At 39.1% G+C, this 22,253-nt stretch overlaps 1 protein-coding gene across 3 annotated transcripts in view; it reads right to left on the reverse strand.

Moving 5' to 3' along the window:
* Nucleotides 1-22,253, reverse strand: part of PLCB1 (phospholipase C beta 1) — a 665,042-nt gene that overhangs the window by 635,830 nt on the left and 6,959 nt on the right. For all 3 annotated transcript variants that reach the window (XM_070587880.1, XM_070587881.1, XM_070587882.1), the window contains exon 2: nucleotides 9,907-9,984. In XM_070587880.1, the coding sequence (XP_070443981.1) occupies nucleotides 9,907-9,984 (78 nt within the window). The remainder of the gene's footprint in view (nucleotides 1-9,906; nucleotides 9,985-22,253) is intronic.

Below are 22,253 nucleotides of genomic sequence, written 5' to 3' on the forward strand. Positions count from 1 at the left end.
TCCCAGAGCAATTAAATCAGACTGTCTGTCAGTCGGGCAACATCAGCATTTTTTGAAGCTCCGCAGGTGACTTCAACGTGCAGCCCAAGTAGAGAATCACTTCATACTGTTAGCTTCTTCCCCGCAAATGTAATACGCCTACTGAGGTTTCTTTTCAGACCAATCTAAGGGAAAAAAATCTCGCAGGGAAACTTAAATTGACACATTAAGCAAGTTCTTTAAAAAGCAAAAAGTTAAGAGGCAGCACATAAAGTCAGACACCCTGGGTTCTACTCATGCCTTGGCTACTAACCAACTGTATGACCTGGGGTCATTACTTGACCTCTGTGCGCATGTCAACCTACTCACCCGTAAATGGGATAATGATAGCCCTGTTCTCATAGTTTTTAGACATGATCCAATGAGTGTGTGCACGTGTACATATGTACTAGAACAGTGCCTGGCATACAGAAAACACCATATATGTGTTTGCTATTATTGGTGATGACAACACCCATGATAATAATAACAGTAATTAAAAGGTATGTACAAATTGAATTAGTACACATTAAAAAAACTTATTTATAACATGTGAACACCAACTTCCTAATAAACTGGTAGCTCAAAGTTTGTGGTTTTGCCTTTTTTAATTATTTAAACAAAATAAACAATGATAAAACATGAAAATGGAAAAATAATTAATTATATTCTCTATTTCAGTTTATTTTTCTTGTGTGCAAATGCTTATATGACTCAACTGTCCATCTAAATTTCTTTTACCAGAAGGAAAAAAGAGGCTTATCTTGCTGATTAAATCTAGAAAGAGCTTGACAAGGGCCCCATCAATAGGATCAAACAAGCTTGGATTGGCAAGAAAATGAACTAGAGAACAACCAAAACTGCTCCCTCTATCTACAACGTCTGTGATTCAAACAAAGGAGTGTGACATGATGTCAACACCAAGTATCTGGGAATTCTACTCAGAACAAAGGCAAATAGGCTTTCCACCTAACAGAAAATAAAATGATGAGCAATATACAAAATGTATGTCCTCCACGCAGTCCTCCAATCCAGTGTCTCAAACTGATTTTGGTATCAAAAGGTATAAACGCCCCATTGTAATAGTTTTATAGCATGGAATGCTTCCAATTTAATTTCTCCTACAAGACTGGGAAGAGCTAAATATAAGCAACTCATAAAACTGAAGCATAATTTTGTAATTAAATTATATTAGGAGTAATGAATTTTAAATTAAAGCCAGGGTGTTTTATATTTCTAAACTCTGGTTACAATGTATTCAAATGAGCACTGCTGTCATTACTCACATAATGAAGTGTGGTGACGGTGACATGAAAATCATATTAATGCATTTGCACCCTACAAATGATGCCAAAGAAACTACAATGATGCCATTTCATAAGAACCAACCTGATTTTAAAATGCATTTCAAAAGTTTACACTTCGATTAGAAATTCTACCAGAAATCCGTGAATCACAACCTCCAAGAACTTGCAAAAGATTCCATCCTAATCACACTTCGTTGTATGTTGCATCTACATAGGATGAGCAATCATAACATTTGGCTAACCTATACCAGCTAGAATTCAATGAGGCAAAAACTTTGGAGTTTATGGAAGTGAAAAGCAGCTAGCATTGAGCATAAATGGAGCTTAATCTGCAAGTGGATTTGATCAGGAAAGGTTTGTTCCTCAGCAATCTGACAGCCCACTAACTAAATTACACTCAAAAAGACTAAAAGTTTAATCTCTAAGGATCTGGTCAGTATGGAGGACAAGGAGCTGCAAGATATCAATATAGATGTGATAATCCTAAAGCGATCATCTTAGGAAAACAGACAAAGACAACCATGGGGGAATCCACTTCTTCTTGTGAATAATATCATTTTCTACTATCCAAGACTTTTAAATCATCTTAAAGCTTATTCCATAAAATACTTCAGATTCCTGAGGGTCCAAGAAACTTTCAGCTATAATGGAGGATTTATTAGCAAATTATCCTCAGAGGAAAAGTCTTCTAAATGATAAATCTCTTCTTTTGCCTTCCATGGCTGTGTTCCTGAAATATTATGAAATACAGAAATAAACATCTTGTTTGCCCAAACAGACCTAAGCATCAATGCTTGAGATCAAAAGTCCACAGCAGAATCTAAACAGAAAACAAGTCACTATTACCTTGAAGAAAGAGGAAAAAAAAGATTTAAAAACATACATAAATAGATGGTCACTTGGTTTCCAAAACAGCAAATTTGTGGTCCCTAACAATTAGTTAGGGACTAATTGTTTAGTCAGAGACTAATTGTTTATTATATAACAATAATAAAAGCCACCACAATGGACCTTGAGAGCATTATGCTAAGCGAAATAAGCCACACAGAGAAACACAAGTACTGCATAGTATTGCTTATATGTGGAATACAAAAAGAAGAAAAAAGGCCAAATGCACAGGAACAGAGAGTAGAAAAGTAAAAAAGTGGTTCCCAGGGGTGGAGGGGTTGGGGTCAGTGGCTATAAAACTTCTAGCTGTACGATGAGTAAGGTCTGAGGATCTGAGGTACAGCATGGAGACTGTAGTTGATACCACAGTATTGTAGAATGGAAATTTGCTAAGAAGGTAGAACTGAAATGTTCTCGCACATACACAAAAATAAGATCAACGGGTGAGGTGATGGATGTGTAATTAACTATACAGGGGAATCCTTTCACAACTCAGATGTATATCAAAGCACCATCACGTATGCTTTAAATATCTTACAATTTTGTCAATGGTACCTCAGTAAAGCTGAAAATAAAATAATAAAATTTAATTTAAAATTTAAATTTAAAAAAAGCCACCACAAGGGATTGAATTTACAAAATGCTAGGCAACAGGCTAGGCCCTTCATATATGACACTTAACAACTCAACATAATACCCCAACTTATGGATGAGGAAACCGAGGCTCAGATTGTTCAAGAGATTCACCAGAGGTGACTCATGTACCAGACGGAGAGCTAGAACTCAAACTCACATCTGTCCTGACTGCAAGCTTCTGGCCTCCCAAATTAGGACTGTTTCAAGAAAATCTCTCCGGCTTAAAATGAAGTATTCACCAATTACGTTCCAGTGCTTCCTACTAAGGAATCCTTTTAATACTTTTCATTAGGAGGCATCTATACGAAGTTGTTAAGCATTAAGCAGATACATTAGGCAGTTCCTAGACAAGGATTCTAGGAAAATTAGTTTATTTTAGAGGGGGTTGCAGGACACATCGGGTGTGAGGAATCAAGAAGGAAGCTCATAAAGGGTGTATTTTCAAGCCAGTTACCACTGCGGGTGAATGGGCTTAATCCCATTGGAGAACACCAGGAGAAAACATAAAGCTAGCACCTTTGAATTATCCCACCCAAGAGGTGAGGAAGCTGTGGTATTTACCAACCAAACTCCTTTGGTTGGGTGAGTGTTAATTCCCAGGAACTTCTGGGCAGTCACATGGGTGGCAAAGGGAGATGTAGTGGCCAGAAAAAAGCAAGAGAATTCAAGTGCTGGCCACTAGGGTCCAACTCGTGGCTTCTGGAGTAGTAAGGTACTTGGGCACAGATTTCACACCATGTCTGCTCTAGCTATTAATTTTTTAAATAATAGTGAAGGAAATTCAGGGAAGAGGAGGGAAAAGCCTTAGTCCATAGGTGCTGCTGGTTAGTTGCCAATGATCGGCATACTGCTCCAGGCCAAGCAACCATCCCAGCCCTCAGAAAGTAATCCTCACATGCTTTTTGCTGTTTTCTAAAGTAATTTCAGTGATCAGTCTTCTGGGGAAGCTACCAAATAAGAATGAATAGAGTTCATCTTAATTTATAGCTCCATCATTGCATTCCATCAACTTTTTAGTGCCCTGCCCCACTTACCATCACAAGAAATGTCAAAATTGATGTTTCTGGGATATGCCAGAGAAGTTTGCCTGAAAGAGGAAGCGCCATTGCTAAACAACGATTAATGAAATGAGTGGTGCCTGATGGTTCCTTGTGGAGCCCAGACTATTTTTTGCATAGGATATTCCTAGATTTTCTGGTGGAGGTTTATGTTGCATCATTCAAAATTTTATTTATTTATTTATTTATTTATTTTGGTGAAGAAAATTGGCCCTGAGCTGGCATCTTTTGCCAATCTTACTTTTTTTGACTGAGGAAGATTCTCCCTGAGCTAACATCTGTGCCAGTCTTCCTCTATTTTGTATTTGGGACATCACCACAGCATGGCTTGATGAGTGGTGTGTAGGTCCGTGCCCAGGATCTGAACCTGCGAACCCTGGGCCACCAATGCAGAGTGTGTGAACTTAACCACTATGCAACCGGGCTAACCCCTCATTCAAAATATCTTTCAGCTCTAGACTCATGCTGAAAAATATCCTTGTGGTTTATGTAAATATTTAGTTTTTAAACTTTGCTTTTGCACTCTGTATAGAAATTTAAGGTTAGCATAAGAGAAGGCAGTCTATGGTTGCCATTAATAGAAACTTAATCATCTCTCTGTACAAGGATCCCAAACGGTGTCTCATGTAAAAATCACTGGCAAAAACAAGATGGCAGCTCCAGCATATGGTAGAGCCAATCTCTCTTTTTCTAAGTCTGTAGAAATGACTGAATATGCAGGTACAAATTTATGTCTATAATCTAGGATCATGGGTAAACAGAAAAGTTTCACTTGTTGAATCAGGAAGTATGAAAGGCAGAAGATAAATGGAATAAAAATGAGGTAGGAAATGACATCCCAGAAGCCCACAGGCATTAAAACACAGGAGAGGATCCATGGCCATGAAACCAGGTGGTTGAGGTGTCAGCACTAGGAGTGAAATGGGAGCATCAGCTCAGGTCAACCTTCCATTTCAGCTCCCACCTTCCACACCCTCCACACTGCAAGCCAGAAGAAGGCACAGGAAAGAGGGTGCTATCATAGCTGGCTGCAACCAGAATGAACAGGCAGCCACCAACACACAGGACTACCCATTTGAAGAAACTGAACTTCGAGCCCCACCTCACACTGGTCCTCAAAATACATTATTACATTGCTGCTATGGTCTGGATGCTTGTGTCCTGCCCAAATTCATGTGTTGAAAGCCTAACACCCAAGGACAGTATTAGGTGGGGCCTTTGGGAGGTGATTAGGTCACGAGAGTGGATCCCTCATGAACAGGATTAGTGCTCTTGTAAAAGAGGCTCCAGAGAGATCCCTAGCCCCTCCCACCATGCTTGGAAACAAAGAAGTCTACAACCCGGAAGTAGGCCTTCACCCAACTATGCTAGCACCCTGATCTTAGACTTCCAGCCTCCAGTGTGAGAAATAAATTTCTCGTTAAGAAGCTACTCAATCTGTGGTATTTCATCATAGCAGCTCAAATGGACTAAAACAATTGTTCACGGATTAAAACCTAAATTAATAATAATGATGGTGATGAGAATGATGAATGAGAAAGGCCTTAAATAAAGCAAAAAGAAAACAATAAGGTTGAAATGTGAATACATCAAAGTTGAAAATGGCAAGTCATCATTTGTCATGCATAAGTTAAAAGTTAAGAAATTCAAAGACAAGCCACAGACAGGAAGAAAGTATTTGCAATATTTCTAGCAGTTAAAAGATTAACACCTAGAATACATACAGAACTCTCTACACAAAGGCAAGGGGTATAAGTCAGTAATTCATGTCAGAGAAAACAGAAATTGTCCACAAATGTATGAAAGTATACACAGCTTACTAGCAAATCAGGCAACGGCAAATTAAAACAAAGAGATATAATTGTTGTACCAGATAGAGAAAAGTTTAAATGTTTCTTAATAGTGTTGATGGGGCTAGAGGAAACAGTTCCTCTCACACGAGACTGGCAGGGTTATAAAATGACACAACCATTAACTAAAATTTAGGATATGTATAGCCTTCAATCAGCAATTGTACTTCTGAAAATTTACCTCAGGGAACCTCTGACCCATATATCCAGAGCGGGTACACAAAGCTAACTATACTCTATATTACAGGATTGTTGTCTGTAGCCCCAAATTAGAAACAGACCAACACCAACAATCCATCAACGAGACATTTTTATTTTAAAATTTAGTAATCCATTCCATGGGACATGATATGGCAATTTAGAAGAATGAGGTAGATACACATGTACTTACATGAAAAGTTCTGTAAGACATGCTGTCAAGTGAAAATCAAGTTTGTGGAACAGTAAAAATAATCTTATATTATTTAGGATACAAACGGATATAAACAAAACAAAATGAAATATTTCCATAGTCACGCGTGCACAAATTCACTAAGAAAAGACCTGGAGTGACCCCATGAAGCTGGTACCAGTAGTTGACTCTGGACAGAGAACTAGGATTGGGGTCCACAGCTGCGGGGGGGGGGGGGGGGGGCGGGGGATAACGACATTTAGACTGCTTTACTCTCTTACACAAAAAAGTATTTGTATATTATCCACAAAATTAAAAATAAACAAACTCTCTAACCAAAAAAGAGAAAGTAGTAGGAGTTCTTCATTTTTACACCAATCTTGGAACAGAAGCACAGCGTCGGGTTGCAAGGCTAAGGTCTACTCTGTTTCATATCTTAGCAGGATAGGTTTTTACTAGCACTTTAACATTGACCCCTTTTTTCTTCTTTAGCTTTTCTTCCAAAATTGTCATGTAGATTCTTCTCGTTGTTCACAGGGTTTGCACGGCTAACACTTCCTGTGTTGGTTTCTCTCCCCATAGGGCAGAGCTCCACAGAAAAGTCGTAGCCTACTGTGGGCAGCCTCTTAAATACTCAGGCTGTGCAGGGGTCCCTTCTCACCCATGATTACAAATAAACCGATCCTCTTCACATTGCACACTGACATAAGAAAAACCACCATGCTTAAATTAGTCATATTTAGAGACTCGTTTTCACTGATTACAGTCAAAATAAGATTTACAGAGCCAACAATAAAGAGGAAAGAATGATCAAAATAACTCCAGAGCTGGTAAAATGTATGAACATTTATCCCTTAAGATGATGTTCATATTTATCTGCTTCCATCAGCCCCAAACATCTTTCAATGTTGCACCAAAGCACATGTCTGCTACCTAAAAATTACTTGCTAGCTCTGGTTTTTTATTCCTAAATCTATCATCTGTGCTGTATTCTTTGTTACCTATTATTTCTATGGTGACAAATGAAAGGAGGGGTAGGGAAGGGAGCTTATCATTATCTATCGAGAGTGAAATTGGTGACTCCGGTCCATGGTATACCGTAGCCAAGACAGGTGAGAGGACCTGGGTAAGACACAATGGAAAATGTGAGGATTTTCCTCCAGTGCTATAAAAAGAAAGATCTTGTAACAATATTCTTTACCAAGAGCTTCTTAAAGCCACTCAGCTCGCCTCTGAGCAGACTAGGTGTCAGGTGATTACTAATCAAAGCGCTGTGGCACAGGCTGCACAGACAAAGGAGAAAAATGATGAAAAGAAGCCTGAAGGGCGAAGAGAGGCATATTACAACAAATACCCATGCAAGCTCCCAAATCAATGGAAAACACAGAGTGCAAAATCAAGGGATAAACTTAAAAGTATCATACTTTTTCTCTGAGACGTGATCTCTGTAGTACACGCGATAGATTCACATCACTAAGAGGAACTGTCAGAAAATAATGTTTTAAAGAAACTGGGCCACTAAGTAACATCGTGATCGCACCATTTGGCCAGGTACCTTCAAATGATCTTATGCAAAAACATAAACTAAAAGCATGGCGTGCCATCCCTTGTTTGTGAGCACCACTTCTAGCGTGGGTTCACGCTAACATATCACTCACAGGAGTCCATCTCCCAGAGGCGGATGCATCATTCCTTCTGGTTCTAGGACCGGGCTTAAAGCCAGAAGAAAATGACAAACTTGGAAGCATGGAAACTTTAATTTTTTTCTTAAATCCTCTCATCTTTTGGATACTGATATAGGATCATTGACCAAACAATAAACCTCCAAACTCTGATATATGACTGAGGGATGCCTTAGGTATTTACAAAGTGAAAAATGAAATTTACCATCGCTTAGATAGAACTCTAAGATTAATATCCATGAAAAGAAAAGTAATAAAGAGATCCAAGGAATTTCTACCACATTATTGGCTTCAATTGGTCATAAACAGCATTACGACCAAGAGAAAATCGTTGCTGTAAAAACTGGAAGAAGTTTTTCTACATTTGAAAATAAGCATGAGTCAAAATACTGGGTTCACAGAACAACAGAGACGCATCAAAGAGCCTTTGGTCCGAAACTCTTTCTCTTTCTTAAGCAAAGAAATATTTATGATTGGTCTTAGAAGACAGCTTAACTGAGTTGCCATGAATTATTTAAAAGCCCCAAAATACCTTCTGTTGCTTTTATAGGAGCTTGATTTACAAGCTGAAAAATCAAACTGACAGTTTAGTCTCGTGTACAAATACCCAACCTTTAAAAATGCTCTAGGCATTATAAATATATCTTTCATGAATATAGCTTCAACAGTCCTAAAAATAGCCTTTAGGAGGAAAAAAAACCCCTCTTTCAAGCCATTGTTTTATACATAACAGCAGGAAACCAAACAGAATGTCAAAGCCAAAGTGATTAACACACCCAGTAATAAACATGAACAGTGGGTATGAAATCTTACTCAAACACATTTTTTGACATTAGCTTGGAGTCTATGGTTTAGACCCACATCCGTGGCCAGAAATGATTCCAGGGGCCCCACATGCAGAAAGTAATTCCAGGGCCACAAGGCTAAAATTTGCCTTTTGGATGACGCGTCAACCGGGCCATTCAGGACTGGCCCTGGGGAACAGAAATTACCTTCCAGTACCCTAAGAGTTTCCCCCAGGCTCCACCCCAACCCCATACATGCCACTGCACAGGGCCAACTCCTCACGACCACTCCCAGGTGAAATCGAGGTTGCCCCAAAAGCAGAAGGCAAGGCTGACAAACTCCAGTAACTTTGTATATAGGGACCTAACGTGGTGATGGGAAAAGGTTAAGAGCACCTCACAGTTTGGTGCCAGGTACTTTATAGGTTTCCATATATATTTAGCACTCTCAATAAAGCCTATGCCATCTCTCCAAATGTTAGAACCTTAGGGCCAAAATATTCCGTGTTCCGTGGCCTCATAGGTTCAAGTACAGAATTGAGGCATTGTCTCTTGAAATAATAACCACTTTCTATGAATATTCTTGTCTAACTGCCCGTTAAACTCCAAATAAATCTTACGATCTGCAGACATTCTACATTTTAATAATTCAATATGGAATCATCTCAATTGGTTTCATAATAAATGAGATCCTAAATTCATGAAACGCTGGACAAAAAGTTAATATGGGAAGAAATTCCTAAAAAATTGAAGGTATAGCCTAAGGAATCTTATTCTTGGTTTTCTAATGTGAAGAAATGATCAAGGCCAAATTCCTGCTGAAGCTGGGAGGACCCTTACTGAGCAGCCAAGGGGCAAAGGAAGAGAAGGTGAAAGACAAAGTGACAGTCATTACGGTCAAAAGTGATTTTCTCATCATTTTTCTTCATTCTTTAAGGGTAGAGTTAGAGGGTGGGCTTAAATGAGTAATACTCTTATTTTCTTCGACAGCAGATGTAATTTACATTTCCATGTTCCTGTCCTAAAAGACACCAATTGTTCTAGGATTTAGCACATCTAATATTTCTAGGATTTAGCACATCTAATGTTTCTAGGACTTGGCATATCTAATATTTCAAATTAGAGTCCTTGGAAAATCCTAAGACATTTCTGCCTTAGATATCTGTTTAAGTAGAATCTTTAAATAAATCAGGAAGGGTCATCTATGAAATGGATATACTTACGTAGATAAGATACTTTGCAAATCAACAACCAATTGGAAAATGTAAGAAAGACAGATATCACTTCTTACCTTGTTTTGATCTGTCCAGTAAAAGAAAAATCCCTGAGGGTCAGTCCTCAAAATAATTGGAGTGACAATAGCAGAGTCCTAGAAAGGTAAGAGAAAAATACATATATTAACATATATTGTTGTAGAAAGTCCTACCCAGGAGTTACTTAATGAGTAACAATTGTTAAAAGTTCCTCTAAGGTCATCAACTATTAATAAAAACTTCAAAAAATGAGATGGCATCTTTAACTTCGTAGCATTATTAATTACATAACAGAGGTACTTTACAAATAATTAGAATATTTGTGCATTGCTTGTAAATGAAAAGCCCACTGATGCATATATTCATTGATTAAGACAAATTTTTAAAGGCATTGACATGCTTTCTATTAAAATGCTATATCTAGTTTTCCAAATAATTTTAACAATAAACATCATTACATATTTTATTTGATTAAAATGAACTAGGGGCCCATCCCGTGGCACAGTGGTTAAGTTCACACGTTCCGCTTCTTGGCGGCCCAGGGTTCACCGGTTCGGATCCCGGGTGCACACATGGCACCACTTGGCACGGCATGCTGTGGTAGGTGTCCCACATATAAAGTAGAGGAAGATGGGCACGGATGTTAGCTCAGGGCCAGGCTTCCTCAGCGAAAAAGAGGAGGACTGGCAGTAGTTAGCTCAGGGCTAATCTTCCTCAAAAAAAATAAAATAAAATGAACTAAAATCTATGCTTGAGGATAATATTTTAAATTACATTTGCTCTATAAAATGATTTTTAATTGTACTAAAGAGAGTAAACATAGCATTTGGACATTGCTGTTTCCAAGGTAACAGAAAATAAGGCCATTTTCTACATATTTGGAAATCTAGACACAAAATTGTTGCAAATTTAAATTTCATATGACAAAATAAAACGTCATAAACAAATAGTCTGTTGAGTTTAAAGCATGCAAATTATAAAGCAAAAACTACAGGCATTGTAATTACAATATTAAACATTTCTAAAATATGTGTTCTTTTCTTTTTGGCAATTTTCAGAAGGACACACCATCTGCACAAGAAAACGCATGCCACTGGATATGGATTTTTATACTGAAACTCTTGGGCCTTTGCAGGAATTGCATTTTTTAAAGAGAAATAAATTACCAGTTTATTTCAACTTTTTCATACACATCATAACTACGCTATGTCACATCCTCGAGCGGATCAAAAAGCCTTGTAATGAAAATTCAAACTTGCAGAGATAATTTTGAACTTTGGGATTGTTTTCCTGATGGGTAGGGCAGATTGAGATGGCTTAAGTACACGGTAAGTTTTATTACAGAAGCAGAGTTCTGGAGGCCATTCCGTTGGGCTCAAAGCTCTGCTTGTCCCCTCTTGGTGCCTCATTTTACACAACCACAACTGAAAAACAATGAGATGATAATAACACTTACCTCAGAGGTTTTTTGTGAGAATGAAATAGAATAATTTGGGTAAAGCACCTGGACTAATGCTTGGCACATAACAATGTTTATTATTATTATTATTATAGTGGATTATGTTTAAAAACTGATTTATTAAAATGTTAAATGAGGGCCCGGCCCTGTGGCCTAGTGGTTAAGTTTGGCAGGCTCTGTTGGTGGCCCAGGTTCAGTTCCCTGGCACAGACCTACACCACTTGTCGGCAGCCATGCTGTGGCACTGATCCACATAGAAAGTAGAGGAAGATTGGCACAGATGTTAGCTCAGGGTAAATCTTCCTCAAGCAAAAAGAGCAGGATTGACAACAGATGTTAGCTCAGGGTGAATCTTCCTCAGCAAAAAAAAAAAAAAAAAAAAAATTAAATGAAGGTTTATCATGGCATTCTTTTTTTTTATCATGGTATACATAATATAAAATTTACCTTTTTTGTGTGAGGAAGATTGGCCCTGGGCTAACATCTGTTGATAATCTTCTTCTTTTTTGGGGCTTGAGGAAGATTGTCCCTGAGCTAACATCCAAGCCAACCTGCCTCTATTTTGTATGTGGGATGCCACCACAGCATGACAACATGGCTTGAGGAGCAGCATGTAGGTCTGTGCTGGGGGATCCGAACCCCTGAACCCTGGGCTGCTGAAACAGAGCATGCGAACTTAACCACTACGCTACTGGGCTGGTCCCTAAAATATACCATTTTTAAGTGTAAAGTTCTGTGGCATTAAGTTCTTCCACATTGTTGTGCAAACATTACTATCATCCATCTCCAGAACTTTTTCATCTTCCCAAACTGAAACTCCACCCTCATCAAACTTTAACGCCTCACTCCCTCCTCCCAGGGAGTGGCAATCACCATTCTAACTGTCTGGCAATCACCATTCTACTGTCTGTCTCTATGAATTTCACTATATTCTTGGTACCTCATATAAGTAAAATCATACACTCTTTGTCCTTTTGTGTCTGGCTTATCTCACTTAGCATAATGTGTTCAAGGTTAATCCATGTTGTAGCATGCATCAAAAATTCTTTTTGAAGGTTGAATAATATTATATTGTATATATAGATCATTTTGTTTATCCATTCATCCATCAGTGGACATTTGGGTTGTTTCTACCTTTTAGCTATTGTGAGTAATGCTGCTATGAACATAGACTACAAATATCTGTTTTGTTTTGTGTGTGTGTGTGAGGAAGATTGGTCCTGAGTAAACATCTGTTGCCAATCTTCCTCATTTTTTTTTCTCCCCAAAGCCCCAGCACATAGTTGCATATCTTACTTGTAAGTCATTCTAGTTCTTCTGCGTGGGATGCCATCACAGCATGGCTTCACGAGCAGTACATAGATCTGCTCCCAGGATCCAAACCGGCGAACCCCAGGCCGCAGAAGCGGAGCGCACAAACTTAACCACTGGGCCATGGGGCCAGCCCCTACAAATATCTGTTTGAGTCTCTGCTTTCAATTCTTTTCCATATGTATCCAGAAGTGGAACAGCAGGATCAGATGATAGCTCTATATTTCATTTTTTGAGGAACCACCATTCTGTTTTATCCTAATGTTCCTAAGATTCACTCTTTTTTTTTTTTTTTTTGAGGAAGATTAGCCCTGAGCTAACTACTGCCAGTTCTCCTCTTTTTGCTGAGGAAGCCTGGCCCTGAGCTACCATCGTGCCCATCTTCCTCTACTTTATATGTGGGACGCCTACCACAGCATGGCGTGCCAAGCAGTGCCATGTTCGCACCCGGGATCCGAACCGGCGAACCCCGGGTCGCCGAAAAGCAGAACTTGCGAATTTAACCACTGCGCAACCGGGTCGGCCCCCTAAGATTCATTCTTAACATTCAGTTTGAAAAATATTTTTCACAAGGATTTTGTTGTTTCATAGAACTTCAGCCGGAATTTAAAAAATTTTAATTTACTTTTAAATGTCCAAAAAAGAATTTGGAAACAAATTTGATAATATAATGAAAGAATAATTTTTAAAATATTTTAAGCTTCCTCTCTGAGGTCACATGCATAAAAGTTCAGAACGATATTTCCAAGAAACCATAGCAATATCTTCAGTTCTGTTTCTTCATCTGCTCTTCTAGAGTGGGGCAAAATAAAAGTTTCCAACAAGCTGTACACAGCACATATCCCTACTTCCGGGTAAATTTGGAAGGAACCTGCAGGTCTAACTTACCCTTCTCAGGTCACTTCCTTTTCTTATCAGAGTGTCTGACAAGAGCATCTGACAAGATTCTAATTGAAATCTTGGTGACAATTCACTGCAAGGATCCCAGACAATCTTTAAAGTTAGCAGAGTAAAACGGCTCAAGTGTATATTCTGGAACACTGTTCCAGGCTGCCTCATTGTTTCAAATGCTATTTCTAGCTTATTCTTTCTCCTCGTTCAAAATTAAAGCTCCTTTGTTCAATATTTTCTTGACCCCACTCTTCCCGCTACGGTTCCTCTGTTAAATGATCATTTATCTCAGCTCCCTGCCTGCTTCCTCCATAATCACCTCTAACCTTCCAAGATCAGCTGGAACTTGGCGTTCTTGCCATGCAAGGCGGGATTTGACCCAGAAATACACGACTATCCATTTTCAATTCCACCTGCTTTTTTCCCACCTCCCACATAGCTGCAAGTGTCTATATTTTCGCCATACCACTGTAGCCCCTCCACCCAGGTCCCAAGCATTCTTAATTGTCAGAAAAAATGCTCTGATCTGAAGTTTGAAATATATGGTCACCCTTCATTTCCCAGGCAACTGCAGACATATTGTGACTCTTGCAGCATTTTACTGCAGAATAATGGAGACAGCTCTCAGATGATCTATCTTTTACTCTTTATCTCTCCATCAATATCTGTAAGATGTGTATTCCATAAGACGGTGGTTTTCAAACTTTCAGGTGCATGAGCTTTACTGCAAGGGCTTGTTAAACACAGATTGCTGGGCCCTTTGCCCAGAGTTTCTCATTGAACAGATCTGAGAAGGAGTCTGAGAATCAGCATTTCTAGTAAGCTCTCAAGGAGGCTGCTGAGGTCCAGGGACCACATTATGAGATCTGCTGACAGAGGCCTATGGAGGGTGAGGCTCTGGGTCAGGAATACAGTGACGTAAAGGCCTGAGGAGCACCAGTGAACTTAAAATGTAGATAAACCGGTGTCTTATAAGTACATTGCCTCCAACTAAGAATACCACTTTAATTTGCTTATTTTAAATTATAAGGTATTTTCTCCAATAAATATTTGCCTTGAAAAAGAGAACACTAATAAACATATCTTAAGTTAGTAATAGTGCGTGATGTACAGTAAATTTCCATTTACTCCTCTCTTTTTGATAGAAATCATTTTACTCTCATCTTACCTCATCAATACTGAAGACTAATATAATGATATAAGGGGCTGCTGTTGTGCAATTTACATGAATCCCCAAAACGTCTTTAAGCCAAATAAAGGACAGTCAAGGAAGAAAGAAAAGGACTTCCACAGAACCACAAGATCCAAAAGAATGAGACATCTTTCAGCAGGAAAAAGAGCCATTGGAATCAACATTAACATTACAAAGTCCTATAACTCTTTATTACAATGATTTGCTCATCAATGTGCTGATATAAATCAACAATATATCCTAATATAATGTTATATAACAATTATATCTCAATAAAAAAGATGAAATGTTAAAAAATAAAGTAAATCACTATGAAAAAAAGAAAAATAATAATATAGCCGAAAGAAATTGGCAAGAAATGACAGAGGTACTAGTAGTCCAAACTTCCTTCCAATACCAGAATATTCTTTACAAAAATCCCTGTCAGAATAGTAACAGACACATCGTGGACACTTGCTCTGAACCAATCACTGCAGGATGAACTTTAAATGGATTTTCTCCTTTAATACTTACAATAATTTAAGAGGCAGACACTATTATTATACCCATTTTACAGATAAATAGACTAAGGCTTGGGTTAAATAACTTGCCCAAGGAAACCCAGCTAAGCTAAGGAAAGCACTGGAAATTAAACTCTCAAGGACATGCTCTACATCAGTGCTGCTCAACATTTTTTCGTTATTGCCCCACTGAGGAGCCTCTAGAGACATTTATTTCCCTAATCATCCTCAATGAAATTTTAATATCACAGATATTCTGAATATCTATTTTTTTTTTGGAAGATTGGCCCTGAGCTAATATCTGTTGCTGATCTTCCTCTTTTTTTTTTCCTCCCCAAAGGCCCAGCACTAGTTGTATACCTAGTTGTAAGTCACTCTAGTTCTTCGATGTGGGACGCCGCCATAGGATGGCTTGGTGAGCAGTGCATAGGTCCCATCCCAGGATCCGAACCGGCAAACCCCAGGCTGCCAAAGCAGAGCGCACGAACTTAACCACTCAGCCACTGGGCCTGCCCCTGAATATCTACTTATAGGCCGTATGTACCCTTGTGCTTTATGCAAAATAAAAAATAAAGACTAAGATTTTTCTGTCCCTCAAGAACCATTTTTCATTTCTTTGGAGGTGAGATGGCCCCCATTGAGAATGCGTGCTCTGCACGTGCACTGTCCCGACTGGGCTGGCTAGCCATCTGTGACTACTGGGCCCTTGACGTGTGGCTGGTTCAACTGAGGTGGGCTATAACATTTCAAAGACTAAGAATGAAAACAATGTAAAATAGATCATTAATAATTTTTGATATTGATTATATATTGAAATCAATATATTGGATTAAATAAACTATATTAAAATTAATTCCACCTGCTTCCTTTTACTTGTTTTAATGTGGCTACTAGAAAATTTTTAATTTCCCAAATGGCTCCCATGATATTTCTATTGGGCAGTGCAGCTCTAAACCTTTATGGGGAAATAAGGTCTCTCGTTAACGGGGAAATCTTTTTCACAAACCAAACTTGGTCAGATAATTCCAGTTAGAAAGTTTGGGGGTTTTTCCATATACGCAGCTACCATCTAGTTTCAACACCTAAGTAGTACAAAATAAATCTAGCTGCCTGTCAAAGTGTCAGTTCTGCAAATATCTGAATTGAGCCATCACGCTGCCACCCTCTGAGCTGCATTTAACCAGGTCGAGGTATGCTATGGGCTGAATTGGGTGGCCCGTAAAATTCATATGTTCAAGTCCTAACCCCAGTACCTCAAAATGTGACCTTATTTGGAGATAGGGTTTTTCCAGAGGTGATTAAGCTAAAAGGAGATAAAATCCAATATGACTGGCATCCTTATAAAAAGTGGAAACATGGACACAGACACATACAGAGGGAAGATGATGTAGCCACACAGAGAGAAGCCGGCCATCTACAAGCCAAGGAGAGAGGCCATGGTCCTCAGAAGGAACCGACTCTGCTGACACCTTCATCTCAGACTTCTAGCCTCTAAACCTATGAGAAAATAAATTTCTGTTGTTCAAGTTACTCGGTCTGTGGTACTTTGTTACGGCAGCCCTAGTAAACGAATACAGGCTATAACCCTAAACCGGAATGCTAATGTCAAGAACCTGTCCACAGACACAGCGCATTTCTTACACCACTGTCAGAAAGTCTAGGGGCCAAGGCAGACTGCAATCCCGACTCCACAGTGATTCTATGTTCTCATTACATGTTCTTATTCTACCTTCTCTATTACAAGAGGACACACGTGGATCGAGACGTGTACTTCTAAACTAATCAATATTACAGAGTCCACAGGGAAAAATAACAAAAGATATTCCACCAGGATTGCCCAAGACTTGTAACAGGAAGCAGCAGAGCCAACAGAGCAAATATATATCTTGGGGGGAAACAGCTACGTAAGGGAAAAGAATTCTAAGCATCAGAGGAAATCACACATGATGCCCACTATATGTCAGGAATGCAGCTCTGACTGTGAAAAAACTCAGTAGAGGTAAACTTGGACGCTAGAGTGTTAGATTAGGAGCAGTGCAGTAAAACTTCTACGTGCACCAGCACTGATGAGAATTCTCTTCCAGGGCTGCGTCCAGTCTGCAATTTCCCCAAATAAATGAAAGAAGAGGAAGTAAGAACGTCCAGAAGAGAGGTTGCAAAACAGCGGAGAGAAGCACCATTAAGATACTTGTCTCTTACTCACAGGTATAAAAATCCCTTTAAACATAATACAGGGAAAAGTTGGAAGCATGTTTCTTTCAACACTGTGCGGTTTACTTCAGACACTGTCTTACAGATTCATGTACCTGTATTCAGACACATAGTAGGCTTTCACACAAAAGCACAGATCCCCAATCATCCAAGGTGCTCCTTGCTTAGCAAGGCATCAGAGGAGTAAACCGAGCATTTCAGTAAGATATAGCTCTGATGGGTGGAAAGTGGCATCTCGCTGCGGCTTTAACTCCATTTCCCTGATGACTAATAACTAATGATGTTGAACATCTTTTCATGCCCTTACTGGCCACGTATGTACGTGTGTGTGTGTGTGTGTGTGTGTGTGTGTGTATGTGCTCATGCAGTGGCCCAATACTTTTAAAAATCAGTTAAGATTTAAATCAGTGGTTTAAATATCCTACAATGCACAGGCCAGCCCCCCACAATACAGAATCACCTGGCCCCAAATGTCAATACTGCCGAGGGTGAGAAACACAGCTATAATGGCTTCCCATTAAAATCTTTAAAGATAAAATCTTGCAGTGGCCTAAGCAGTATTTACGCAGGCCCTTGCCATCCTGCCAGCACTATCTGAGCCACCAAGTGCCCCACTTGCTTATTCTGCTCTGTCCTTCAAAGTCCCATGCCCTTCCCTCCTTGGATTGCCCACACGTGCTGTTTCCTTGTTCTGATGCACTCCCCCTCCTCAAGTTGGCCTGACTAATTCCTACTTACAACTCAGATCTTTCCATAAATAGAATTTCTCCAGGGAAACCTTCCACACTTCTTATACTCACTTGTACTTTTGTACTTTGTTCCTGTAGCACTTACCACAGTTATAACGGAATAATTATACCTCTATTTGTTTAGCATCCATCTCCCCCAGTAGAATAGAAACTCCATGAGGGCTGGAACTGAATCATTTATCATCATAAATCCACAACACTAGCAGAATGTCCAGCTTGTAAGAGGCATCAGTACGTATTTAAAGTATGAATACTGAACGGGTGCATGGAAGGAAACCTCAGGAAAAGAAGCAAGGTAGATTCTGAAAACTATCAGTTGGGGCTGGCACCTAGCAGGTTGCCAGTAGTCTTGGCAAGAGAAATTTCAAAGCAGTCGTGAAGGCAGAATAAGGCTTTGAAGGGCTGAGAAGTGGTGGGTGGGATGTGTGGAAAGGGAGGCGGTAAGGATAAACTACACCTTCATTGTGGGAAAGAAGATGAGCGAGAGGGCAGGAATTAGAGGAAGGAGGGTGGAGGACGTTGTGCTGGGCTCTGTGTTGGGATTTTTATGACTTAAAGGCTTAATGACATACGTGTTCTTAGAAGAGCTTCAACAGAGGAGAAACTTCCACAGATACTGTCAAAGGGGAGAATAATAATGAAGCCAGGATCCAGAGAAACCAGGAAGCATGGGCTCCAGAACATGGAGAAGGTGTGTTGTTCTCCCAGGCACAGGAGGGCAGGTGGGAAAATGTAGGTGACCCAACTACATGAAACTGGGAGTGGGGAAGGGCAGAAGTCAACAATACTGTCCCAGTCACTTCCATTTCCTCTAAACAGAAGACGTAATGTAGGCGGAAGTTTTATTATAAATAATATTTTTAAACGATATGCCTTTTATTTGATATTTTTCTTATTTTGGCAATAAAGCTCATATATTCATTTTTTTCTTTGTGAATCATTATTGTGATACAATGTTTTCACAACCACCAGTCTTTTGTTCTGTCACTCTCAACACTTCTGAATTTCTTTAAGGGCAATTTTCACTGCAATATCTGGGTATATGTGTGAGCATCTTTTTGAGAAAATAGAACTCACTGGTAACATTCAGAATAACAGATATAAATACATTAACATCATAATTTTCAACCAATATTGAATCGCAACTGAGTACACACTCAACCTTAAGCCCTGTTTAGACCTTACAGGAAATCAATGCTGTGACAGCTGTTAGCTCTGTATTGACAATAAACATTTAGCTTTTCAAACTCACATGAATAAACCATACATAAGAGTGCCACAGAGACTCTCATACTCTGGGAGATTTCAGATGGAATGGAAGGATGTAGCACAGGGCTTTCCAACCAACACCACACACAGGGTGTCGTGGAGGTCTCTCGGGAGCATGACTGGTCTCCAGGTCTGCCTCAAGACTGTACATTCCACTGTGTGAAGCCACTGTGAGCCAGACACACACGAGACACTTCCTTCACTCCACAAACATTCCCTGAGCACCTACTGAGTGCCAGGCCAATTCTCTACCCTAGGGAAAGAAGATAATTAATAGAAAGCTAACGTTCTCCAGGAGCCCTGGTCCATTTGTAATAGAGACAAGGCATATCCACCTTCCTGTATGCACCTTCCTACACTGGATATCTACATCTGGCCTCTCAACTGACACTACCTTGAATTCCAAGCCATTCTGCATCTTGCTTGGGGGGCAGGTGACTTCCTCTACACTTCCTTCATGCATACCATATCTTTAATTTTCCAAGATGAACAATTTCCATAAGAAGCCATGGGACCAGTCTTGACAGGAACCCAACAAAAGACAGTATTTGCAAATATGTTGGGAAGAGAAAAAGGTGGAAAAGCACATGTAATGAGTCTTGATAGATACAAAAGCGTCACTTAGGCAATGAAAAAAATGAACTTTGTTTTAACATCATTCCTGAATATCTTTCCATTTCCACGGTTCTATACTAAGTGATGTGGACCGTTTGTAGACTATACTACTATACAGTTGGCCTCTGCGCCTCAAAGCAGCTATGATGTTTTCCCATGTTCCCATGTCCTATAGAGTGTAGACAAAAATAAACTGTGTATAGACACCACAAAAACAGCTGTTTTAAAGACTCTAGCCAAAGGAGATGAGTTTCTAGGAATCTAAGCCTCATTTTTATGAATCCTAAAATCAAGGAGATTCTTTGGAAAAGTCAAAGAATCTCTTTCAACTTGTATTCACTTGGATTCTATTAAAAGTCTTTTATTACCAAAGGATCCTGCTTGGGGATGCCATAGTAGATTGGAAATGGCCCTGAATTTAAGCGAAAGAAGTAGTTTTAAATTTAGACTCTAGCTCTAACTATAGTTGCATGTCTTTGGTGAAGTCATGACTCACTAGCCTCAGCTTGCTTCCATGTAAAATGGGAATAATAACACTTCCTCTTTTCTTACCACTCATGGCAGTCTTGATGACTGAATGGAGGTGAATATAAACAAATAATAATGCTTTACTAGTGTTAAGTGTCTGTGATTAGGACTCACTCTCCATATTGAACTCCAGAGGCAGTATTATAGCAAAACTCCATTCCACTCAAATGTAATATTGAAGGAGAAATTTACATAGGATGGCTAGATCATCACTGCACATTAGGGCTGAAAATCATGAAATTCTGGAACCATGAAAGGCCGTATCGGGCATGGATTAGTGAAGGAAAAAGAAACCCTCTCTGCAAATTTTGAACATAAAGGGATTTAATTACAGGTAATTAAGCACTTGACAGAATCACTGCAAGGACTGAAGAAGTGGGCTTCAGGCTGGGCCTCCATGAACGACAGGAGAACACCATACCTCTGACCCTTGAGGACAGCCATTGCCTCCAACACATTCAGAAAGGTGAGAAATCAAGAAGAAACTCCTGGCATCAAAAACACACCAGCTTAGCTGAAGACAAAGAAGAGTAATCTGAGAACAGGGAGCAGCTATTGTCATCAATGCCTTTTTGTGCCCACAGACCAGGAAACCAGATACCAGAGAACAATTATAGAAGATAATACTATCCTCCTTCAACATTTCACATACCTGTAGAAACAACCCAAAGGATGCAGAAAGGTGGCCTCTTTCACGTTTCTACCCTCCGTATGAGGTTGTGTCTTTGGTGGAGGTTAATTTGCAGCCAGAATACTAGATGCCTCAAAGGAGTCTAGTAAACTTAGCTTTAGATTTCCAGAGTCTGTATTAACAAAGGTCCCATGTGGGAATGGATGCCAAGTGAGACTCAACCACATCCAAGAGAGTACACCTGAGAAAGCATCATGGTTAGCATCCTTCATTTTAGTTTTAATAGACCTACTAGACTACTTGCTGACTTACTCTGTGGCCTTCCATCTTCTTTTTGAGCTCATATGACCTCTTTTATAAAATGAATCAAGTTAGCTTTCCCTTACTTATTTCATTAATAAGTTCCAAAGAAAATTTGATTTTTTAACAACAAAATAATCTCTTAATATCCTAGATATCAATGTTATATATTGATACCCGTCATGACTAGTTCAGGTAAGAATTTTCTTTGCTAACTAATCCATTTTCCCAGAGTTTGCTCAAAAAACTTCATTGCAATAATAAGAAACAAAACATTAATCAAATACTATGAACTAAAAGAATCTTTGAAATGAAAAACAGATGCAGGATGCTTTTAATTCTGTTTTAATATTAAATATTTATTTTGTCTTGTTTTATATAATAGTCTGTTTCCCCATTTACAATAATTTAGTTCTTTGATAAATGGACAGATGTAGTCAACATCAGTTAATACATATACCTAAGCATTTTTTCAGAATACGAATTAAAATTAAAATTTCCGAAAATTGAAATTAACATGTGAAGAAGATAAAATCAAATATCAGACCTTAAAGAGATCAGAAGGGAACCAGAAAGACTCTTAAAGAGTCTAGCTTCTTTACATGCTATTTCAGTTAGTTTTTTACAGAAATTGATAGCTTTCTCAGGATCTCGCGTGTAACTGACCTCAGAAATATGTCTCTAGTTCCTTTCCCTACTGATACCTAGGGGCAAGTGGCTCTGACTGGG

The sequence above is a fragment of the Equus przewalskii genome, chromosome 21 (assembly GCF_037783145.1).
Source record: "Equus przewalskii isolate Varuska chromosome 21, EquPr2, whole genome shotgun sequence".
Taxonomy (NCBI): domain Eukaryota; kingdom Metazoa; phylum Chordata; class Mammalia; order Perissodactyla; family Equidae; genus Equus; species Equus przewalskii.